At 38.1% G+C, this 23,744-nt stretch overlaps 1 protein-coding gene and 1 non-coding gene across 3 annotated transcripts in view; one reads left to right on the forward strand and one right to left on the reverse strand.

Annotated features, from left to right (window-relative positions):
• Positions 1 to 23,744, forward strand: part of Tbk1 (TANK binding kinase 1) — a 50,026-nt gene that overhangs the window by 19,037 nt on the left and 7,245 nt on the right. For both annotated transcript variants that reach the window (XM_008828995.3, XM_029561508.1), the window contains exons 6-15: positions 1,289 to 1,449; positions 4,078 to 4,188; positions 7,179 to 7,358; positions 11,325 to 11,521; positions 12,804 to 12,862; positions 13,246 to 13,337; positions 17,106 to 17,207; positions 18,505 to 18,583; positions 22,794 to 22,915; positions 23,011 to 23,087. In XM_008828995.3, coding sequence (XP_008827217.1) covers positions 1,289 to 1,449; positions 4,078 to 4,188; positions 7,179 to 7,358; positions 11,325 to 11,521; positions 12,804 to 12,862; positions 13,246 to 13,337; positions 17,106 to 17,207; positions 18,505 to 18,583; positions 22,794 to 22,915; positions 23,011 to 23,087 — 1,180 coding nt within the window. The remainder of the gene's footprint in view (positions 1 to 1,288; positions 1,450 to 4,077; positions 4,189 to 7,178; positions 7,359 to 11,324; positions 11,522 to 12,803; positions 12,863 to 13,245; positions 13,338 to 17,105; positions 17,208 to 18,504; positions 18,584 to 22,793; positions 22,916 to 23,010; positions 23,088 to 23,744) is intronic.
• On the reverse strand, positions 15,831 to 15,955 carry LOC115069608. The gene has a single exon (XR_003848858.1). It is a non-coding gene; the product is annotated as a small nucleolar RNA SNORA3/SNORA45 family (small nucleolar RNA).

The raw sequence follows: 23,744 nt of genomic DNA on the forward strand, positions 1-23,744 counted from the left end.
TATATATATATATATGAGTGAGTACCAGTGTGCACACATTTATATGTATGTATGGGTGAGTGGGGGTGCGTGGAGGCCAGACAACAACCTCTGGTATATTTTCATCTTCATGTATCCTCTACCTCCTTGAGACAGGCCTGGAGCTCACCAGTTAGCATAGGCTCTTTTGCTAGTGAGTCCCTCAGATCCCCCCGTTTCTCCTTCCCAGTTCTGGGGTTATGAGCACATACCAACATGTCTGGTATTTTATGTTGTTATTTATTTGTTTTTTGTGTGTGGTTGGTTTTTTGTTTGCTTTTTGTTTGGTTGGGTTTTTTTGGGGGGGGGTCTTTTTTGGTCTTTTTGAGACAGGTTCTCCCTGTAGTCCCAGCTGGCTTAGAACTCACTATGTAGACCAGTCTGGCCTCAAACTCACAGAGATCCACTTGCCTCTGCCTCCTGAGTGCTGGGATTAAAGGCCTGTGCCACCACACCCAGCTGTTTATTGTTTTTTAAATGGGAGATGTTAAAACTTGTTTGTAAGTGAAGAGGAATGTTCCAGTAGAAAGGGGGAATACTGACATATAAAGGAAAAGGGATAGTAGTAAGAATCGATTTCTGGAATTGGTGAGACCATGTGATGGGCTAGTACAGATGCAAAGTTGGCCTTGGATAGGAGCAGTTTCCTTGTAACTGGAAAATAGGCCTGACAAAGAGACACAGAATCAGTAGGGTGGTGTTTGGTAAAGGGCCTAAAAGAGAGTTGGTATGGTTGCTTTGATTTCCCCATTGAAGTATGGCATGAAGTCATGAAATTTTAGAGTCAAACAAAGGAAATGGTTTTGGAGGTTTAAGATACAGGGGAAGATATAGTCTTTTTTCCCATGAGGGCTGCAGGGATTGCACCCAAGGTTGAGTGTCTTCATCTTTTGCTCTTCACATTATTTTTGAAATAGTTGCTCACTGAACTGGGAGCTCACTTGATTGGCTAGGCTTTCTGGCCCACAAGCCCAGAATCCTCCTGTCTCCACATCCGAGCTGTGGAATTACAGGCATACACTGCCACAGCCAGTCTTTTACATGGTAGGTGCTAGAGATCTTAACTCAGCTCCTCATCCTTGCATCGCAAGCACTTTACCCACTGAGCCATCTTCCCAGCCCAAAATAGTCTTTTGAAAATGGAAAAGTGAAATTATTAGGAAATATGATAAAACTTCTATGTATTATTGAGTACTCAGGGTTCTTTTAGTAACATTTGAAGTCATAAGTTCAGTTTTTTTCATACTTCACCCCCCACCTCCATTTTTAGCATCCTGATATGTATGAGAGAGCAGTGCTAAGAAAAGATCATCAGAAGAAATATGGAGCAACAGTTGATCTGTGGAGTATCGGGGTAACATTTTACCATGCAGCTACTGGATCACTGCCGTTTAGACCGTTTGAAGGACCTCGTAGGAATAAAGAAGTGATGTAAGTGATTTCTCCATCTAAAATTAGAAATAACTTTTAAATGTGTATTTTACCTTATTTCTCCATGTGTTTGAGGTAGACACTAATGAAGATTGGCTTTTTCTGCTATTTTAAGCGATCTGGATTTGACTAAGAATGCAGCCTTGTAAGAATGTGTAGGCATAGTTTCACCTGTCATGTCTAAATGTTCTATATGCAAAGTAGAAACAGCATCTTGTCTTGGGTTTGTTGCTGCATGTATACTGCTTTCTGAATTTTACTTCAGCACCCTGTTGGTTTCTTTATTTCATTTTGTGTGCTTGTCATTTTTCCTTCATGTAGCTGAAAAAAAAAAAAAACCAATACAATTCTGTGGAGAAACAGAACCAAAGAAATCTAATTCTTACCTTCACTGATTTCTCATTTTCAAAGTTATATTTTGGCAGTAATTTTTTTTCCTAGTATTGCAGGTTCTGACCAGAGATAATGCATTTTGCTAATATAGTGTGCATTTACATGCTGTCATATTGCTAGAGAACGAGTCATGAATAGCAGACCCCAGAAAGGTCAAGGAATATTTCCTTTGGGAATGTTTGGACCAGTAATTTTCTAACAGCCCAACCCACCAGTCACTCTTTTAGGTCTCAGCACATTTCAGACTGTCATAGAAGTCACTGTGTCTTTTGGGGGCATAGGGTTTGCTGTGTAGTCTGGCTGGCCTCAGTCCTCCTACCTTAGCTTTCTGAGTGCAGGGATTATTGGCATGAAGCACCACGCCCAGCTGACCCAAGTGTGTGTGACTTAAAGTCGTCAAAACTGTAAAATTCTAATCTTTTATTTCATCTCAGAAAATTGAGGAAAAAGTATATTTCTCCTTTTGTTGATTTGAGGAAGTAAAACAGATCAGATAGCACAATGACATTTGCTAAAACTTGAATATTTCCATGCTTGCTAGCAGAAACTGTGTGCATGGGGGAAGACTCCACTAATTGTACTGAAGGTTTTGTTACAGGATCACCCTGAGCCTGTTTTACAGCAGTGCCCTTTTTTTAAAAACCCCTTTGTTAACAAAGGCTGAGACTTGTTTTCTCATTAAACATAGATTGTACCTGACAGTTGTTGCACTTTTATTTTTATAGATACATTTTTAAACAGTATCAGCGTCTCTTGCTGATCTAAAAATGGATTAAATGAAAGTGTGGTGCTTCTAAGAAAGGAAACATGACTCACAAGCAACCTGATGACTGCCTGATCTCTGTGGGCAGTTACTCATTACTGGGACTTGTTTATTTGCATAGAAACTCACCTTTTTATGAACACTGATAGTAACAAATGTTTGGAGATGCTCAGCCTTTATTAATAGCTGTTCCTACTGTGAATAATGCATTCTCCCCATTACAGCAGTGCTGCTCCTCCATCTCGTTTGTGTGTGGTAAAGGCTTCGGAGGAAATCTTAACCAAATTAAACTTGTGAAGAATTTGGATAGCAGTGCTGTCATTCATTCTGCTCATTTCTCATTCACGTTAATCCCACATAAATCTCCATTTGTTCCTCCGTAGTCATATCCTTCACATATGAGTACCCCTTATTTTCCACAGTAATTTCCTTTGAAAAATCTCTTAAGGCAGAAGTTAATGACTGCCTCTCCTGAGGAAGCAGCAAAGTCTAAACCTGTCTCACTAAGTTGGGTCTATTTTTAAAAATAAATTGACTTGTTCTGAGCATATTTATTTAGACTCTAAACTGAAGATATTGGACAGAAGTAATATCCATAGGCTTATGTAAAATTTCACTCTACTGTGTTGTACATTTTCATGCAGGTAAAGGTATTCTTTTTTTTTTTTTTTTTTTTGGTCTTTTTGAGACAGGGTCTCCCTGTAGCCCCAGCTGCCCTGGAACTCACTATGTAGAGCAGGCTGGCCTTGAACTCACAGGGATCCGCCTGCCAGGTATTCTTAAAGGCACGAAGTTCTCATATTTGCTATTTAGGGTTTTGTGTAGACGCGTTCTAAAACCTAAAGCACAGCCCTCGTTGACGTGCTCCATCACTGAGTTGTTCTTGGCTTCCCCATCCATCTTTAGCTTCAGTTCATCCTTTGTATGGTCCTCATCGGGAATCCTATTGACTATAATTTTAAAACATCTGCTCCTATATGTGTATATTTTTTGAATATGCAAAGGATGTTTCTGATATTGTGCTGTATATCTCCCTTTTTAATGAATTCTATAGTTCATTCTACAGTAATTTTATAGTCCAATTGACTGTGCCTTTGGATAATGTGGGTAAAAAGAATTAGATGCTTTTTTATAGTCTAGAGATACTCTGTGACATAACTTTTTTTTGTGTTTGCTCCATTTTTTCAGATGGAAAAATTAATATTTTTGTTGTGAACATCAAGATGCTGTTAATATCACTCTGGGATCCCAAATGAAAATTAATTATGGCATATATAAAATACAACCACTATTCTACTTCAGTCAGTCAGAGTCAAAGTATTTTGATTATTTTGTGGATTCTGTGACCATCAATCACAAAGTTTCGTCTAGTAGATAATTGTAGGTGCAACTGAGGAAATACTTTTGTGAAGTCCATTAATATGCCATTAATAATGAACTGCTTAATTTATTCTGCTTTTCTTCCTTCCAAGGTATAAAATAATTACTGGAAAGCCTTCTGGTGCAATATCTGGAGTACAGAAAGCAGAAAATGGACCAATTGACTGGAGTAGAGACATGCCTATTTCTTGTAGTCTTTCTCGGTAAGTATTGTGTACTTAATTCTTGCCTTTTGCATTTTTGTGTTTAAAATTTCTGTTGCCTAAAAATCTCGCACATACTCAGACATTTAAGTGTGGTTGTGGGGTGGCTATTGTTGGTTTTATTTGTTGTTTCTGTTGTTTTTGGTTTTTGAAGCAAGGTTGTGCTATGTAGCCGAGGCTGGCCTTGAACTCCATGTGTAACTCAGACTCACAGTCTTCCTCTATTCACTTCCATGTGCTGAGATGACAGACATGCACCACCACACCTGGCTTTATAAGTAGTTTCACTTTTATTATATGTTTTTTTGTGGTTTTTGGATTATGTGAACATTTATTTTGAGCTATGCAGATAATTTCCTTAGGATGTATTTTTAAGATTGGTTATCTCTAGTCTTGAAATTTTTCTCAGTGTAGGACTAAGAATATTACTAAGGACTTTATTTTGGTATCTTTCATACTGATGGACAACATATAGTGGTATAGCTATAAGTTTTTCAGCTGGACTTGTAAAAAAAAAAAAAACAAAAAAAAAACAAGCACACCAAGTTTAATATTCTCCTTATTTTAAAGAATTCAAGTCATTCAAGGGATGAGAAAGAAGCATTTCCTAGTACTTTTCCCAGCATTTTAAAAGCTTATGGGGTGTTATTTAATTTAGCAACCAGAACTCAAAAATTATATGGTCAGATTATCATAAGGGTTAATGTAAAAGAAATTTAAAGTAGCACACACCTGTATTCTCAGCCCTCAGGAAGCAGAAGCAAAGGGGTCACAAGTTCAAGGCCAGCCTGGTCTACATAGAGAGTTCCAGCACAGCTAGGGCTACACAGTAGTGAGATCTGACTTGGAACACAAAGAGGAGCAGGACATGGCGGCTCACACCTGTATTCCCAGCACTTGGGAGGTGGAGACAGGAAGATCATCATGGGTTCGAGGCCAGCCTGGGCTACAGGGAGTTCCAGGACAGTCTGAACTACAGAGTGAGACCCTGTCTTAACCCCTCCCTAACAACAACGTACTCCTAACAGCTTCATTTTTCACTCTTTTGAAAAACATTTTCTTTTTTTGGGCAAACATTTTCTAAAGTAAAGTTCTGTCATGTAACTAGATTTACCAAAAGAAATGGCATTGTGTTGGAGAGCATATATTTACCATTATAGCAATTAGTATTACATTGTGACTTAGAAAATACTAAATTTGGGGGACCCCAGGGAATCTAATAGAATATAAATGACTCAGGCAGGGAAGGTGTGCTGATTAATTATTATGTTACCAAGTCAGTACTCTGATAGTCTGAACTACATATAGATTGCTTCTTTCTGGAGGACAATAAACCTTAATCTATCTAACCCCTTTTAGCATACAAAGTCCTTAATAAAAATTACTTAGACATCAAAAAGTATTTTTTGTCATTTTTGTTTGTGTTAAATAGTAAAGATTTTAAATTCTACAGATGTCCAATGAAGACAATTAACTGAAAATATAATGAGTTGAAAAAGAAGAGATAATCATCCTTTCTCTTATATTATTAGTCAAGACTGGATAACAAAGAGAGGAAAAATCTAACCTAACTGATTTAAATGAAAAAAGAAATAGGTTGACTTGGTAATGCAAAGTTTCTGTGAATATACAACTTAGAGCTTAGCTGAATTTTGACCTCAGATTGTGTTGTCAAGATTTGGTCTCTTTCTATTATTCAGATCTGCTTTCCTCTAATTTTTCTTCACTTGAAGCCTGGCTGCTTCCTAGCAGCCACTGACAGCTGCTGTTGTGCTGGCATCCCAGACCAACACTTTCCTAATTTGAACACTTGGTAGGAAGGAAATGTGCTTTCTCGTCTGCTTAGAAAACATCGCTAGATTCATTCTCATCAACTAGCTTATGCTACCAGCTCACAAACTTCCCTTAACCATTCTACATGAAATAACATCAGAGAGAGGTGTGGAGTACTGCAAAACGAGGGAGAATGGACAGACACCCATTTGGCAAATACGTAAATGTCTACCATGTACTTTAAAAACTAACAGACCAGAGATTATTTTAGTATGGGTCATATTGCTAGATGTAAATTTTAGCAGCTATTTGAAATGCCACAATTTGGGATCTATTTGAACATGTAATAGGTAAAAGCATGGGAAAAAATTAAGATCTTGAATCTTTTAAAAATATATGGGATTTTTATTCAGAGATTTTTCCTTGTTGAATTGGCACTAATTGATTGCTAGATTATCATAGCAATCACCCGCCCCCCGCAAAAAAATACACTGAAAAGGCCTACATGTAAAAGTACATATTAGAGCACCATATTACAAGGACTTCAAGACCCTTTCCTGGAAGCTAAACCATTATTTTATCTTCATGAGCATCTGCTTCTAATTAGTTGATCTCACCAGAATAACCGTGTATATACATGATGTGTTTGGAAAAGTGAGGGAACTTGCCAAGGAGAAAACTCAAATTCAATAATGAATAATAGGTAAGTTAAGATGCTGTAATCCTTAACTCATTGGCATGTGAAATGAAATGAAGGTTACCTGGCCTTTTGGAAACTTGGGAAGTTTTCATTTCAAAAAAGGAAAATCTAATAATGCAATTTTTGAGCATTCAAAATCCAAAATGCAGCAAAGCTTATAACTTGTTGAGCATTGACATCACTAACAGACAGTTCCACACTGCAACCAAAATGCAGATTCACTGAAAAAACTGTAGAATTTCCTTCAGGCCTTGTGTCTTATGAATATGTGAAAGTAAATGCATTTCCTGTTTAGACCTGAGTCCCAGCCGCATGATATCTCATATGTACAAATATTCCAGGATTTTTGAAAAAAATTCTAAAGCTCAAGCACTCTGGTTCCAAGCATTTTAGATAAAGGATGTGCAACCTGTAATAATAGTAGCAATCCCTTTGATTTGTTGTTAGATATTATGACTTTGTACTATGATATCATATAGTAAAAAAAAAAAGTTACTTTTTTAAAATACTGTTTTAGGGGTCTTCAAGTTCTACTTACCCCAGTTCTTGCAAACATCCTTGAAGCAGATCAAGAAAAGTGTTGGGGTTTTGACCAGTTTTTTGCGGAAACTAGTGATATACTACACCGAATGATAATCCATGTTTTTTCGCTACAACAAATGACAGCTCATAAGATTTATATTCATAGCTATAATACGTAAGTACCTCTTCATGCTTTCTTCTTGAATCTATACATGTTATAATGTGTAATAAAAATTTTCTTAAATTAGGAGAGAAAATAGAAAAGATGACTTATCTTCAGCAGCAGCACCCATTTCTCACTAGGAAAACCAAGTTTTAGTACTTAGTAGACTCCTACTCACTTACCTGAAATAAAAAAAGATTAGTTTCTTAAATGTATAGATAGTTTGTACTTAAACTACAAATTTTATAAAGCTAATTCTATAACTTTCTTCAAATACCATGTACTGGTAAAAGTGATCCGGATTTTACTAAGAGTATTATCCTGTTTTAAAAATCTCAAAGCCTGAGTTTCTGTTTTGTTGAGGTAGGGTCTTCCTACAGCCTCTGCTGGCCTGGGACTTGCTATGTAGACCAGGCTGACCTCAGTCTCACAGAGATTGACCTAGCTCTGCCTCCTGAGGGTTGGGACTAAAGGCATGCACCACCAAGCCCAGCTTAAAACCCTAAGTCTTGAATATAGTGTAGTTTTCATCTTAAATATAGTGTAGTTTTGCCAGAATTGGTGTTCCATGCCTTTAATCCTAACACTTGGGAGACAGAGGCAGGTGTATCTCTGCGAGATCAAGGCCAGCCTGGTCTACATATCAAGGTTCAGACCAGCTGAGGCTAGAAAGAGACCCTGTCTCAAAATTAAGTGTGTGTGTGTTTGTAGTTTTGTTTGCATAGTTAGCATAAAACACTTCAAGGATGGTGGAGAAATAGTCAACATTTTTTTTACATAAATGAAATACAATCGTGTGATTTTTTTTTTAATCCATGCCATAAGACTACATATAACTAAATACATACACTTGTACATAAAACTGGGGAACTGTAAGTTAGGTGGATTGTATCAAACTGAATATCCTTAGTGGTAATATTTTACTATGTTGCAAAATGAGGGGAACATGAATGAAAGTTGTAGGCATCTTACCACGTTTTTTTATGATTGCATGTGAAACCAGTGATCTCAAAGTAGAAGAAGCTGAGACTGATGAAGCAGGTTTTGTTTGTTTTATGTGTATGAGTATATTGCCTGCATGTATGTAAGTGCATGTCCCTTGCAGAGGACAGAAGAGGGCATCAGATCCCCTGGAACTGGAGTTACAAACAGTTGTTAGCTGCCATGTGGGTTCTGGGAACTGAACCTGGGTCCTCTGCAAGAGCAGCCAGTACTCTTAACCGCTGAGCCATCTCGCCATCTGATTTTGTAATCCCAGTACTTGGAAGACAGAGGCAAGAGGATCAAGTTCAAGGCTAGCCTGGTATATACATAAAGTTCCAGCCAGCCAGGGGTACATAGTGAGACCTGGTCTCAAAAACAAATAATAACAAATAAAGAAAAAAAGAGACCCATTATTGTGACTTAGTCTGTCTTGGTAAAATCCAAATGACAGTTTTGATGCCTCGAATAATTTATGAAAAGGACAGGAGTTGAAGTATACCTCAGTGGTAGAATGTCTACTTGGCATGTGTGAGGCTCTGACTCCAACCCCAAGCACCAAAAAAAAAAAAAAAAAGAAAATTTTTTTAGATAAAATATTTAATTTTCATAAGAAAAGTTTTAAAGATTTATTTTTTCTGTATATGACTGTTTTGCCTGCATGTATATAAGTGCACCTGTGTCAGTAGAGACCAGAAGAGGTGTCAGATCCCCTGGAACTGGAGTTACATGTGGTTGTTAGCCACCATATAGGTGCTGGGAACCAAATCCAGGCCCTCTGAAAGAGCAGCCAGTGCTCTCAACCACTGAGCCATCTCTCTCTCCAGCCTTTTATTTTCTTTATTTTACATCAACTCTTAATTTTAAAAATCTTGTTTTTTTTATAATTTTTAAATATATTTTTTTAACTTTATTTTATGTGAGTGTTTTGCCTACATGTTTATAAGTGTACCACATGTGTGCTGTGCCTGTGGAGGCCAGAAGACAGCCTTGAATCCCCTGAAACTGGAATTACAGATTATTGTTAGCCACCATGTGGGTGTAAGAAACTGAACCGGGGTCCTCTCAAGAGCAGCCAGTGTACTTAACCCCTGAGCCATCTCTCTAATCCCAACTTGGATTTCTTAATATATTTAACAAAGGTTTTATAGTCATTTTATCTTCAACAGTTAATTCTGTGAGCTAATCACCATATGACTCCTATTTGCCAGTGAGGAAACTAAGCATAGAGGAGTTAAGTTCTTTTAGGTTATACTGCAAGCAGTGGGAGACCTGGGATTTGAACTCAGGTATCTGACTCAGCTATCTGCTAGCAGTCTGTGTGTCCCCACCCACCACCACTTTTAAACATTAAGAAGCACTGTATTATACACAGATATCTATATATAAAGATATATAATTGGTTACTATAGAGTCAGGCTATATGAAATTTCCATAGTAAACTTTTTGGTATCCATAGTAGCAAAGCAGTGTTTCTAGGAATTGCTCATGATCTTAGAAATCACTTAACAGTAATGGCTACTGCCACCACTGTACTTTTTGCTTACTGTATGCCTAATGTTTCATAGAGACTTGCTAAGGGATTAAAAGAATATCATCTTTTGGAAAAGCTTGACTGATTTCACATTTATGTATAGCATGCTTTTCATAGTATCCCACTGAATTTAAAATACGTGTTTTTCCTGTTCATTTTTTTAATTAGTATGCAGTGTTAAACATTTTTTAAATGTTAATAACTATTTGCATTGATTTAGGAATTCTGAATTTTGCTGGCTGTATTACTGGGCATATTTTCTCTTAAAATTAGTCTCCATTATAAAATAATATGCAAAAAAGTAAGTTTTTAGTCAGTTAGGATGACATCACTCCCAGTTTTATGCAAACATTCAGAGTATTGGCATGCTTATAAACTACTCAGTGCAAATATAGCTGCATTTATACTTCAGAGAGGCCTTATTATTACCCTGTACCCTCCATAAGGGTTGCTGGTTTTACTAGTAGGAGTATTTTGCAAATTGGAAATTATTTTATGGAATTGCTACAAAAGAGTGCTTGTCTCAATTGTTAGAGGAATTTATGTCACATTGTAAAGTACCAGTACAAACACAAATTTCTGAGATACAGTTTGTGTTTGCATTTATTACAGTCAAAGTAAATGAGTTGTAGTTTGGGAAAATGTGATGGTTGCTGTTTCTATTTAGAAGTGAAAATTCTGATCTGCCAGCCTTTCCTGTTTCACCTAGGGTGAAGTGAGCTGCTGCTCTGAGGGAAAGTTGGTTGTTTACATTAGATACCTGAAAATGGTCCTCTGCTTCCTCCTTTCATTTATTTTATGCATTGTCTATATTAAGATAGAGAACTTTTTGAATACAGTTTAGTAATAGTTGGAGATGTTTGACTACCAGGAAAATAATTGCTGTGCCATGCTTTCAGAGTGTCCCTCCCCTCAAGGCCTTGACATGATTCACACTTACTAGTTGTGAGGGTAATTCAGTTGTAAGACTTAGACCATAAGAAGAGCAGTAGTCTTCAAAGGTTATATCATACAGAATTTTAAAATATTTAAGATAAGCTTCCTGTAGACCTCTGATTGTTTGAAGCTTGATTTCATCATGATAGATCTGCTTTTTCCTTATGAAAGGTATTACGTGTATAAATTAACACAGAGTAGCCAAATCCTGCTGTGTAGCAGCTTCAAACACAAGCCTGACCAAAAACTTCCCATTTCCCAGGCATGGGCAAATCACAGTGGTCATTTGCATCATACAATTCTTAGTACTTATTTCAAAAGCTGGTTATGAAAATATTCAAGCTGATTTGACAGTATTTTGTTAAAATATTTTTATGTTTATTCAGTCTATGGACATAAAAATTATTTTGCCTTCCATCAAAACTGAGTAATCATGAAAAAAAATGACTTATTGAACTCAACATCTAGAAACAAGATTTTGCCTCTCTTTTTATCCAAAATAACATTCTTAAACTTTCCTCATGTAGTGCTGCTGTGTTCCATGAACTGGTGTATAAACAAACCAAGATTATTTCTTCAAATCAAGAGCTTATATATGAAGGACGACGCCTAGTTCTAGAACTTGGAAGACTGGCACAGCATTTCCCTAAAACCACAGAGGAAAATCCTATCTTTGTCATAAGCCGGGAATCCCCGAGTACCATAGGGTTAATATATGAAAAAAGTAAGCTGAGATTTTGTTGTTTTTAAAGTTGATGTTGATATTAATGTAAAACTTTCATAAATATTATAATTTTAGTTTATAAAAACTACTACAATTGAAAAGCCTCGTAAGCTAATTTTCAAATATTTTGACTACTTTTAGTGTTTTGATAAAATTCAAAATGTTTCTATCAATCATAAATTTCAGCAAATGCTTATTTTATAGGATATTATGCCAGACTTTTAGAGTTTAAGAAAAACTAGATCTACATCTTTGGAATTGTTTAAATTGTCCACTGGTTAATAAAAAAATAATTTATCGGGTTTTTGCATTCATTTTGAGAATTGAGTATTTGATTTAGATTTAAGGACAATTGCTAAGTTCTGTGTTGGAATATATTTAACAAAACGAGGCTGGCCAGATGGCTCAGTAGATAAAGTGCTTGCCGTAGAAGCCTGGTGACCTAGGTCAATCTCCAGAACCCATGAAAAGGTGGAAGGAGAGAACCAACTCCACAGAATTGTTTTCTGGCTTCTACACGTTCACTGTAACACTCAGGTGACCACAGACATACATCAAACACACATGCGTACACACATACAACACACAAAAATAAATAATTTTTACAAAATAAATAATTTTTTTAGTCTTTTTGAGACACTGTCTCCCTATAGCCCCCAGCTGGCCTGGAACTCACTATGTAGAACAATTCAGCCTCAAACTCACCTGCCACTGCCTCCTAAGTGCTGGAATTAAAGGCATGTGTCGTCCGCCTGGCTATAAATAATTTTTTAAAAAGGAAAAAAGTGAAACACCTTACGAATATTGGAGGTGATTAGTTAGGGAAGGAGCATTGTTGTTTTAGGTAGATATGGCGGGCTGCATTGTGTGTAGGTGTGCATCTGCATGGGAGAAGGCCTCAGGTGCATGTGGGGTGTCCTGCTCTGTCTTCTCTGCCTTATCCAAAGTGTCTCACTGAATGTGGACCCCTTGTTTTTTCCAGCTAGGCCGCCTAGCCAGCAGGCTTGGGATCTGCCAGTCTCCACCCACCTCAGTGCTGGGACTACAAACACAAATAGCACTTCCGGCATTTTACATGGGTGTTGGATCCCATGCTTGTACATCAGGTTCTCTTACCCACTGAGCCATCTCCTCAGCCCTTTTTTTTTTAAACTAGGAAAAGTACCTTAAAGAGTTTTCCTACTTATGTTTAATTTAGGCATTCTGCTTTCTATATAAAGGATAAAATCGTTTATCCAAAAATTTTTAATTCTGATTTTACATCTTTTACTTGATATTTCAGTTTCCCTACCTAAAGTACATCCACGTTATGATTTAGATGGTGATGCTAGCATGGCCAAGGTCAGTATCTATTGAATTGCTACTTAAAACTTGAGTACAAATTATCAGCAGTAAAAATAATAAATGCATCATGTCTCTATAGCTGCATATATGACTTAGGAAATTATTTACGTAAAGTGTTATCCTTTCCAGGTTACATTCTTTTTAATTTCCTTTCTTGAACTCATTAAAAGGAAATTCCCTCCATTGAAATAGTTTGTGTTTAGATAAAGTTAAGAATTAGAATGTTTATTACAGTCTCATCTGACTTTTAGGTACTGGTAGTTTATTGTGTTTTAAATTTACCTGATAACAATATGAAACACTGAAGAGTTTTTTTGTGTAAAAGTTTCTCTTATCTGTACCACAATTGGCACCAAATACTAACATGTCTTTTTCATCAGGCAGTGACAGGGGTTGTGTGTTATGCCTGTAGAATTGCCAGTACCTTGCTGCTTTATCAGGAGCTAATGCGAAAGGGGATACGGTGGTTGATGTAAGTAATGGACTGAATTTGAAAATTGCTCTTCTCACAGCCCTCACTGACCAGTTGGCAGGCACCTCGTCCTGACATTCCACCACTTGAGACAGTTAGGGCCTCTGCTTAACTCCTCCACTGAATTTGCCTCACATTTGGTTTGCAGAACATTTGGCATTATCTTCATTTATTTCCACCATAATGCAGTAGGACAGGACCGACAGAATCTGAAGTCTCACTCTTGCACAGCTCTGTAAAAGGAGAATTCCTCTTCCAAAGACCTTGACTGGTTTGCGTTTGCTCTCTTGGAAGGGTTTAGCATCTTCATAATCTAAAGCATTTTGTTTTCTGGGGGTTAAGTCCACTACCTACCTTTTACTCAAATCAAGTACAGACCCCCCCTTCTTTTTTAACAACATTATTGAGCTATAATTCATATACTGTATCACGCATCGGTTTTAAGATCAGTACTGTCATAGAGTGGTGCAGCCATCACTTCCAAGTCTTGACCACTTTCCTCTCCCCCAAAAGAAATTCTGCATCTATTAACTTTCACTTGTCACTTTTCCTCAGACCACCTAGCCTTAGACACCACTAATAGTTTTGTCTCCACAGATTTACCTATTTTAGATATTTCACATATTGGAAATGTACATAGGAGTATATACACTCACCTTGACAAGAAGCCTAAAACCTTTTTTTTTTTACTAAATCATTTAATATTGTTATTCTAAAACAGAAAATTGATCTAGGTAAGTATTTTCTTCCTGAAAATAACCTTAATGTTGTGGGTTTGGCATCGTTACCTAAGGGGGTATAGTTGGGTTCGTTTTTTCAGCCAATTAAAGACTTAAAAAGCAGAATGAAATCTCAGACAAATAGAGAGCAACAGTTATATACATAAAGAATCACACATACATACACATGCCCATACAGAAGGTTGAAGGTCTCCACAAGTGGAGAGGGGACCCAGAAACTGAAATCCAACATCTCCCAGGGAGAGAATGGGTTTTAAGGGTCTCAGTGGTTTCCCCTCCCCTCATTTTTGATTGGTCAACTTAAAGAAGTGGGTGCTGATAGACTTATGACTCCAAATGATGAGGTGTATAGGCCTACAGGACTCTAAGCAGGTCAGTTGAAGGGGCCCTGTTGAAATGGAAAATAAGGCCTTCCTGCCAGAGACCAAGAAGAAGCAAGAAGTGCGCCATCTTTAGTATTCCTCAGGGACTCTGTCAGGTCCCTTTCACTTAAAAAAAATGTTAAGGTACTGGGCTGGGGAGATAGCTGAGTTAGTAAAGTGCTTAGCTTGCAAGGGTGAAGACTTGCATCCAATCCCCAGAACCCACATTCAAAACAAAACAAAAGCAGGGGCTAGAGAAATGGCTTCAGTGGTTAAGAACATTTGCTCCTCTCGCAGAGGACCTGAGTTCAGTTCCCAGCACCCACATTTGGGCCAAGAACTGTCTGTAACTCCCAATTCCAGGGAATCTAGTGCCCTCTTTGGGTCCACAAGCATTGCACACATGGCTGTACTTCATATATGCAGGCAGAACACTCATACATATAAAATAAATAAAAACAAAACGGGCATGGTGGCACAGGCTTGTGATCCCAGCACTCAGGAGGCCCAGATAGGCAGATTGCTGGGGCTTGCTGGCTAGCCAGCCTAACCTAATCTACAAGTCCTGGGTCCCAGTGAGATACCCTGTCTGAAAAAATAAGTGACTGACCCCTGGCCTCCACAGGGCAGTCATACTCACAAGAAATGTAATGTGTTTATGGTTTTGATCTTTCATGTTTCATGTTTTCATCTGATGAGACTAGAAAGTAAGCAGATCTTCAAGCATTCTGCGTGCTGTTCTACACATCTTTTGTTGATTTTTGAATTCTGTACACATACAGAAATGGCCTTGAAGCCAAAAGACACTATGGAGCATACTTTCTGGGCTCAGCTCACTGCACTCGCTTGGCCTTTAATGCTTGTGACAGTTCATGTATGTTCTCACTCATCCATTCTTGCACAAATGTGTATGAACTGTTTTAGCATTCCTGCTCTTATCTCTTGGTTTTTGAGACAGGGTTTCATTGTGTAGCTCAGGCTGGCCTCAAACTCATAATCTACCTCCCTCCACCTGCCCAGTTCTGGGATTATAAGCATTGTCCTACCACACCCAGCTCTTAATTTTTTAGGCGTCTTCACTGTTGCTAGTGTTAGGTCAAACCTACAAATTTGTGTTTATAATAATTTTCAGTGTATTCATGTACTCCATTTCTAAGCTGTTTTTTTTTCTATTTCTATTCAGAAGCTTTTGCTGGGAGTGTGGCTCAGTGGTAGAGCTTGTTCTTGGTATGTGCAAGACCGTGGGTTCAGTCCCCAGCACTCACCCCAAAAAGAGAGGCCTCCTTGTTTTAACAGTTTCTAGAAGAAATCTAAATGCCTAACAGCATTGTTTTCTCTTGATGTTTTTTTACTTACTAGTTTATAGTAAGTCATGAAATAATACTTTTTTTTTATGTCACTAATCTAGTGACTGTGCCATGAGGCCCACATCAGTGAATAAGGTCAGCAGTTATTCTTCAAGGACTCTAGCACACTAAAGCAATAGCTAATATCCAAGCGTGACTCTAGCCCCAATGTGAAAAAATTCTTTCTCATGTAGCCCATTGTTATCAGATTTTTCTTTTTCTTTTAAAGGATCGCCCAGTATATTAGGCTTTACTGGCTGCCTGTGAGCTCTTCTTTGTTTTACTTTCATTTTGTAATTTTTCAAAAAGGAATTCATAGGCCATAGAAAGCAGTCTTTAGACTAGTTTGCTAATCCCTGGTATAGTTCAAAAGCCCTTTGGTTGTATAGGACTCACTGTATTGTCTGTCTTTCAGATGCCACGTTAGGTAGTTTGGGTATAATCAGACAGCATATTACTATAAGCAGCAAAAATTAATTTTTTAAAAAAAATTTTTGGGCTGAAGAGATGGCTCAGCAGTTAAAAACATGGGCTGTTCTTGTAGAAGACCCAGATTCGAATCCTAGCATCCACATGGCAACTAACAACTGTCCATAATTCTAGTTCCAGGGGATCTGACAGCCTCTTCTGTCCTCCGTAGGCATTGCACAACACTGGTGCACTTGGATACATGCAGGCAATACACGCATACACATAAAATAAAAATAATAAATAATAAACTTCTTTAAAAAATTTATGCAGATGACTGCATTGCCTGCATGTATGTAAGAGCATCCGTGTCATGCAATGCTTGCAGAAGCCAGAAGAAGGTGCTGGGTCCCTTGGGACTGAAGTTAAAGATAATTATTAGGGACCATATGAGTAACCTGGGATCCTCTGCAAGAATAGTCAGTGCTCTTAACTGCTGAGCCACCTTTCCAGCCCCACAAAACTTAATTCTGCTAGAAAATACAGTGTTGTATGATTTTAGATTAATGTTGCTTAATGTAATTGTAATGCCTTAGGTTTCTAAACCGTAACTAAATTACCAGTAATAGTTTGTGAAAATATAAGTGTGCTAGCTGTGTAAGAATCACAGAAATGTTTTGTTTTGTTCTGTTTTGAAGAATAATTTATTGAGTACACTACAAGAGGGTGGCAGGCAGGGCTAGAGTCCTGCCCAGCACAGAAATGCCTTTCATTAGTACCCTAAAAAGTGTGATTTGGCTTTTAAATTTATCAAGAATGCTGTTACGAAATGTGTTTGAAGTAGTACAGTGGTATATTTAGTCTAAAACACAATTCCTCAAATAAACTAATGGGACTCTCATTATCTTTCAGTGAATTAGTTAAAGATGATTACAATGAAACTGTTCACAAAAAAACAGAAGTTGTGATCACATTGGATTTCTGCATCAGAAACATTGAGAAAACTGTGAAAGTGTGAGTAGATTACTTCCAGAAAGTAGTGTTTAAAATATTAAGTGTATTTGTTTTGTTTCATTGTCTTTAGCACAATCTGGCACTGGCAGAGTGTTTATTATGAGCCACCCTGGCCTAGTGGCTGCTTCATCTCAAATGGGAAAGTACTAGATTTCTCCCCCCCTTTCTGAATGTTAAGGTAGTAGGAGGTAGAACCAGCTCTTACCTGACTTACAAGAGTGACCTGACTAGGAAAACGTAAACCCCTATCATCAGCTAAGGGATTAAGAAGTGGTATCTAGAACAGCCTCTTCATAGTATTTTTAGAATTTTAGGAACGATTTTTGGAGGACCACTGAGATGGCTCAACAGGTAAAGGTGTTTGCTGCACATGACTGGTAACCAAGTTCAATGGCAACCAACCCAGAACCTTCATAAAAGGTGGACAGAGAGAGCAGACTCCACAAAATTGTCTCTAACCCCACACGCACACCATGACACATACATCCTCCCCACATCATGCACACACAAACAATAATAATAAGTAAATTTTTAAAATTCTTTTAGTAATGAATTTACTCTTATTAATCTTATATCTAAGAATGTCTTTTGAAATAGAATGATAATTTAAACAGCCTTCTTTCTAGGATATACTATTTGTACTGCAGAGGAAATAAAACTGCAATCAGTATTTACTATTGACTCCTGTTAATTCTGAAATTAGTAATTTTACTATTTTCCTTGCCTTCTCTACTTTATCCTCATCTGCACATTTGTAATAGAAGTACAGTATTTACCCCCAAACCTTGGAGCACATTCCAAGACACCCACTGGAAGCCTCAGATGGTACCAGCCTCTATATTTAAGCTCCACAGTACCATGGCAGTCCATCTTTTGACTGAAATCACTACTAAGCAACTCTTAAGTGGTTAGCATATACAGTGTGGATCCATAGAACAAAGGGACAGTGCATGTCCTGGCTAGAAGGAATAAATGGCATGTGACTTCATCATACTACTCAGAGTGGCATGAAACTTAACACTTAGAAAATACTTGTAGACTTGTCATTGTGATGGTCCCAGACCACAATTGACCACCAGTACCTGATGTCACATGAAACCAAAACCATTGATAGAGGGGGACTTCCTTTACAAAATTTTTCAAGAAGGCATCAAAGGTCTCTTGGAATCTGCCAGCTTACAGACTTTGAATGCAACTTTTATTAAGTGGTTGTGATGATAAAACTCAATTTAAAAGCCATCTTTAAAAATCTATATTTGTTACATTCATGTTATTTTCTGATTTATTTTTCATACAGATATGAAAAAGTAATGAAGGTCAACCTAGAAGCAGCAGAATTAGGTGAAATTTCAGACATACATACCAAATTGTTGAGAGTAAGTATTTGCAAAATTATGAGTATAAGAAGTATAAGATCAAAATCTACTTGCTGACAAGAGTAAATGTAAGTATCTTAGAGCAGTGGTACGTCTAAACATTTCAGAGAAAAGCATAGTCTTTCCCCGTTCTTAGAGACTTCTTAACAGTATTTAAATTCCCTTATTGCCATGAACTTCTTACTATTTCCAAATACTTCCCATAATTTTGTTTTGGTTTTGTTTGTTTGTTTGTTTGTTTAGAGGCAGGTTCTCACTATGTATCCTTGGCTGGCCTGGAACTGCTGTGTAGGCCGGCCTGACCTCCAACTCATAGGGATCCACCTGCCTCTGCCTGTACTGGAAATAAAGGTGTGCACCACCACACCTGGCTTAGGTTTTCTGTATTTTAGACACACGTATTAATCTGTCTCTCCTACTCCCACCCCACATTTTTAAAATTCATAATGCTTTTTTGTTGCTCCTGTGGCAACTAAAGCAAGTTCATAAATGTAATAATTTAACATGCAGTCAAACAGGATTCTTGAATTTGCTTAAAAATAAATGTAAATTAGAAAATATGAGAACTTTTCCAAAATAAAAAGATTTGAAATTCTCAGGCAATGAATTATTTCTGTAACTAGAAAAGAACTCAAGTCTGCTGAAAACACAATAGAAAGTGTCTGAATCACTTAGAACCAAAGTCCACAGAATTATGGGTTGTGAGAACTGATTACCCTCAGGCCTGCCTATTCTTTGCATCTTTGGTTTCCTATTCTCAAAAATTGGCAATTTCATCTCCTGGTTGTCATTGCAGTTACATGAAGGTAGATAGAAATACTGTGTTCCACCAAGCCCATATTTAAGGTATTCATAAAATGGATGTTAAATTAAGAGTGCAAGGGAGGGATGTCAAGATGACTCAGTAGGTCATGGCAACAACCAGAGTTCAATCCCCAGGACCCACATGGTAGAAAGAGAACATCCCTCAGGTTGTCCTCTGACCTCTACACATTGGCTGCAGTACATACACCCAAAACACTGTCTGTCTGTCTCTCTCTCTCTCTCTCTCTCTCTCTCTCTCTCTCTCTGACTCACACACAACACAAAACGTAATTTTAAAAATCTTTTCTTTTTTTTTGTTGTTGTTGTTTTGAGACAGGGTCTCCTCGTGGCTCCAACTGGCCTGGGACTAAAGGCATGTGCTACCATGCCCGGCTAATTTAAATAATCTTAAAGATAACATAAAGTAACTTTCAGGGGCTGAGAGGATAGCTTGATAAGACCTAATTTCAGCCCCCAAAACCCACGTGCAGGTTGTCCTCTGACCTCTACTCATAGGTTGGGACACATATACCCAACACACACAGAGAAAGAGAGAGAAAGTAATTTTAAAGATCTTAAAGAGAATATAAAGGAACTTTGAGGGGCTGGGAGGATAGCTTGGTTGATAGGACCTGAGTTCAGCCCCCACAAAACCCATGTCATGATACATACTTATAATCCCAGTACTGAGGAGGGAGGTCCCTGAGACTCACTGGCCAGCCAGCGTAACCTATTTGGCAAGTTCTGGGCCATGTGAAAAACTCAAAGAAAGGTAGATGGGGCCAGAGAAAGGACACCCAGGGTTTTTCTCTGGCCTACACGTTCATGTGTGTACAAACTAGACACAAAAGGAACTTGATTTCATCTTGCTTTTCTTTTTCCAGATTTGGCTGATCTTCAGTTGTTCTTTTCTTTGGTTTTAGATCTAGAACAGTGGTTTTCAAAATGTGAGGCAGGAGCAAGTAATAGGTAGTGAGGGTTAGTGCATTGCAGTTGGCAATGTTTTTAAACAGGATAGAAAATGTCAGAATGCATCACATTGGGAAATCACTGCCCCATGAAACGTTTACTTTAGTTGTTTATCGACTTTAAATGATACTGGTTTAAAGTGCATTTCCTGAGTGAAGATTTGTTTTTAATTGGAAAATATTCTTATGAAATAAAGCGATTTAAAAGAAGCATCTCTGTGAAGTTCAAGGCCAGCCTGGTCTACATAGTGAGTTCCAGGGCAGCTGGGGCTACAGTGAGAGCCTGTCTTAAAAAGACCCAAAAAAAAGTCAGAAGCAAGGGCAAGGGTTGTAGCTCAGGTAGTAGATAGAGTGCTTGCCTTGGATACATGAAGCCCTGGGTTCAGCCCCCAGCACCACATAAATCAGGTGACACACATCTGTAATCTCAGCATCTGGGATGAAGAGTCAGAAAGTTCAGAAGTTCAAGACCATCCTTGGCTACATAGCAAAAAGTTTGAGACTAGCCTGGGATACGTGAGACCCTATTTGAAAAAAGTTTGACAAAGAGTCCCCTATATTTGCTGCATCTCTGTGTAAGTAGTCATGTCGTTACAAAGGGTTGTATGCATTCCCGGTTTTTGGCATAGAACCTGACTTTCCAGCTCTTAAGCTTACTATACACTTCTTTTCAGTACCAGTGTCTATTAACCACTCTCAATCAAAATTATGCTTAAAAAAAGTTGAGGGTTTTTTTTTAAACCCATGGTTTGTGAGATTTGGATTCTCTATGAGAAAGCATAAATGATTAAAATTGACTTAATGACAGTAGCTTAGAACATTGAGGCTTCTTTAAAAGCCTGCTTTCACAAGATGGCATTGTGTTTCCTCATACATTGTTGAGTTGTGACTCCTTTCCTAATGGAGACCTTAAAATTGTTTTGTTGATTTAGAATACTAGATTATAAACTAAAAAATAGCAGATATGCCTACCACCCAAAAATAATAATTAAAAGGTGTTTTCAGCCTGTAGCAGTGCTGCTTAGAGTGGTTGGGGTCTGAACAGCAGGACCAGGGAACTAGCAATGCAGAGTTGGGGCCCACTGAGTTAGAAATGGATGACAGGGAGACTCTTTTGACGGGCCTCCAGATGATTCTCATACTGCTATTGGCCACTACTTCTACACTTTTATACTTAGCGCTCTGTGATTGGTACTCTGCACGTGCAGTTTTTAGTTTGTTGTTTTGAGAGGGAGTCTCACTATGAATTTGCCATCCTCCTACTCAGACCCTGTGCTGCTGGCATTAAAGGCATGTGCTACCATGCCTGGCATTAATTAGGTTTTGTTTGTTTTGCAGTGCTGGGGATCAGCCCTGGACCTTCCACATGCTAGGCAAGCACTCTATCATCGAACCTACCACTGAGCTATGTTCATAAGCCCTTGGTTTTTTGAGGCAGGGTCTCAGTAGTGTGAATAGCCTTGAACTTGCTATACAACCAAGCAGACCTTCAATTTTGAGTCCATTTGCCTCTGCTTCCCAGGTGCTCAGATTATAGATTTGTAGCATGGCTGTGGATTTTGTTAGGGGTTTCGTTTTATTGTTTTGTTTTGAGACAGAAAAAATTAATTGAATGATTAAAATGTTGTATAAATGTGGGGGTTTTTTAGAGGGATGTTTGGTCTTTTTGAGACCGGGTCTCCCTATAACCCCTGCTGGCTTGGAACTTGCTATGTAGACCAGGCTGTCATTGATCTCACAGAGATCTGTCTGCCTCTGCCTCCCAAGTGCTATGATTAAAGGTGTGCTCCCCCACACCTGGCTGTTTGTTTGTTTTTCAATTACATTTATTTCGTGTGTTTGTATACACACCACACACACACACACATTCTGTGTAGGAGTTGTTTCTCTCCTTCTGTGTTAGCCCCAATGGTTGAACTCAGGTTGTCAGGCTTGGAGGCCTTTACCCACTGAGCCATCTCACCAGCCCTGGTTTGGGTTTGGTTTGGTTTGGAGACAGGGTCTCCCTGTAGACCAGGCTGGCCTCATAGAGATCTACCTGCCTCTGCTTCTCAAATGCTGGCACTAAAGGCATGTGCTACCACACTTAGCTCATTCATATATATATATATATATATATATATATATATATATTTTTTTTTTTTTACTAGTGGCTGTGATATCCTGGGTTTGATCTCTGCCATCACAAAAAAGGGAAGAGTTTAATTTTTTGTATGAAGTGTTTTATACAATGTTTTAATACTGGTTAGTCTTGTGTTTTATTATGTTGTTATTTGTGAAAGAACCTAAGAAACTGCTCTTGTATCCAAAGGTAGAAATAAGTAGTCTGCCTTGAAGTCTTCTACAGAGAAATGTGATCTAGACTGTAGGCCCATTTGGCCTTGTGATGATTGTCTGTGAGTTGGATAGTCTGATCTAGACCTGTTCCCTTTGTTTAGCTTTCTGGTTCTCAGGGTACCATAGAGAGTGGTCTTCAGGACATCGACAGCAGCTTATCTCCAGGTGGACTGCTGGCCGATACCTGGGCACATCAGGAAGGCACTCATCCAAGACACAGAAAGTAGGTGATAGTCTTGTAGGTCATTTCTGCTCTTACGAATTGTCCTTTGTCACATCAATTCCACTAATTTACTTGGGGTTTTCTTCCTTAAATAGTGTAGAAAAACTACAAGTCCTGTTAAATTGCATCACAGAGATTTACTATCAGTTCAAAAAAGACAAAGCAGAACGTAGTAAGTATAATTTGCTATTTCTTAATCTAATGAGTCAGCTTAGTTGTAATACATTACTTCTCTCTATTAAGTGTGGTTACTTAGAGATGTGTCAGAAAATGGGCTGAATGTATTAACAATTATTCTCAAGCCAACCTTTTGAATATTTTAAATCAAGGTCATGAAGTCCAAAGCTGGGTGGGTAAATCCAGGACTGAGAGTGGCTAGTGGGCCTGAAGGAAAGAAACAGCCATCTAAAGGGGAGTTGCCCATCTCTTTGGGAAAGCTAGAGATACCGGTTTTGTTAGAAATATCCTGACTTAAATGTTGATAGTTAATTTTTTTTTTCTTTTTTGTGGGGGGGGGTGTCTTTTTGAGATAGGTTTTCCCTGTAGCCCCAGCGGGCCTGGAACTCACAGAGATCCACCTACGTCTGCCTCCCAAGTGCTGGGATTAAAGGTGTGCGCCATCACACCCCGCAGTACTTAATTTTTTTTAATCTACTTACAGACCAAATAAAAGCATCTAGCATCTATGGGCCAAGTGTAGCCCATGTCCCCAAATCTTTGCTACCTGCTTCAAACTCTTAGCCTTTTGAAGCAGTGGTCTTAAGAGAGAAAAATGTGGTGTGTGATGTTACAATTCTACATTGACAAAAGTATGTTTTCTTATTTCCAG

Source organism: Nannospalax galili, unplaced genomic scaffold (assembly GCF_000622305.1).
Source record: "Nannospalax galili isolate Female #2095 unplaced genomic scaffold, S.galili_v1.0 scaffold110, whole genome shotgun sequence".
Lineage (NCBI taxonomy): Eukaryota > Metazoa > Chordata > Mammalia > Rodentia > Spalacidae > Nannospalax > Nannospalax galili.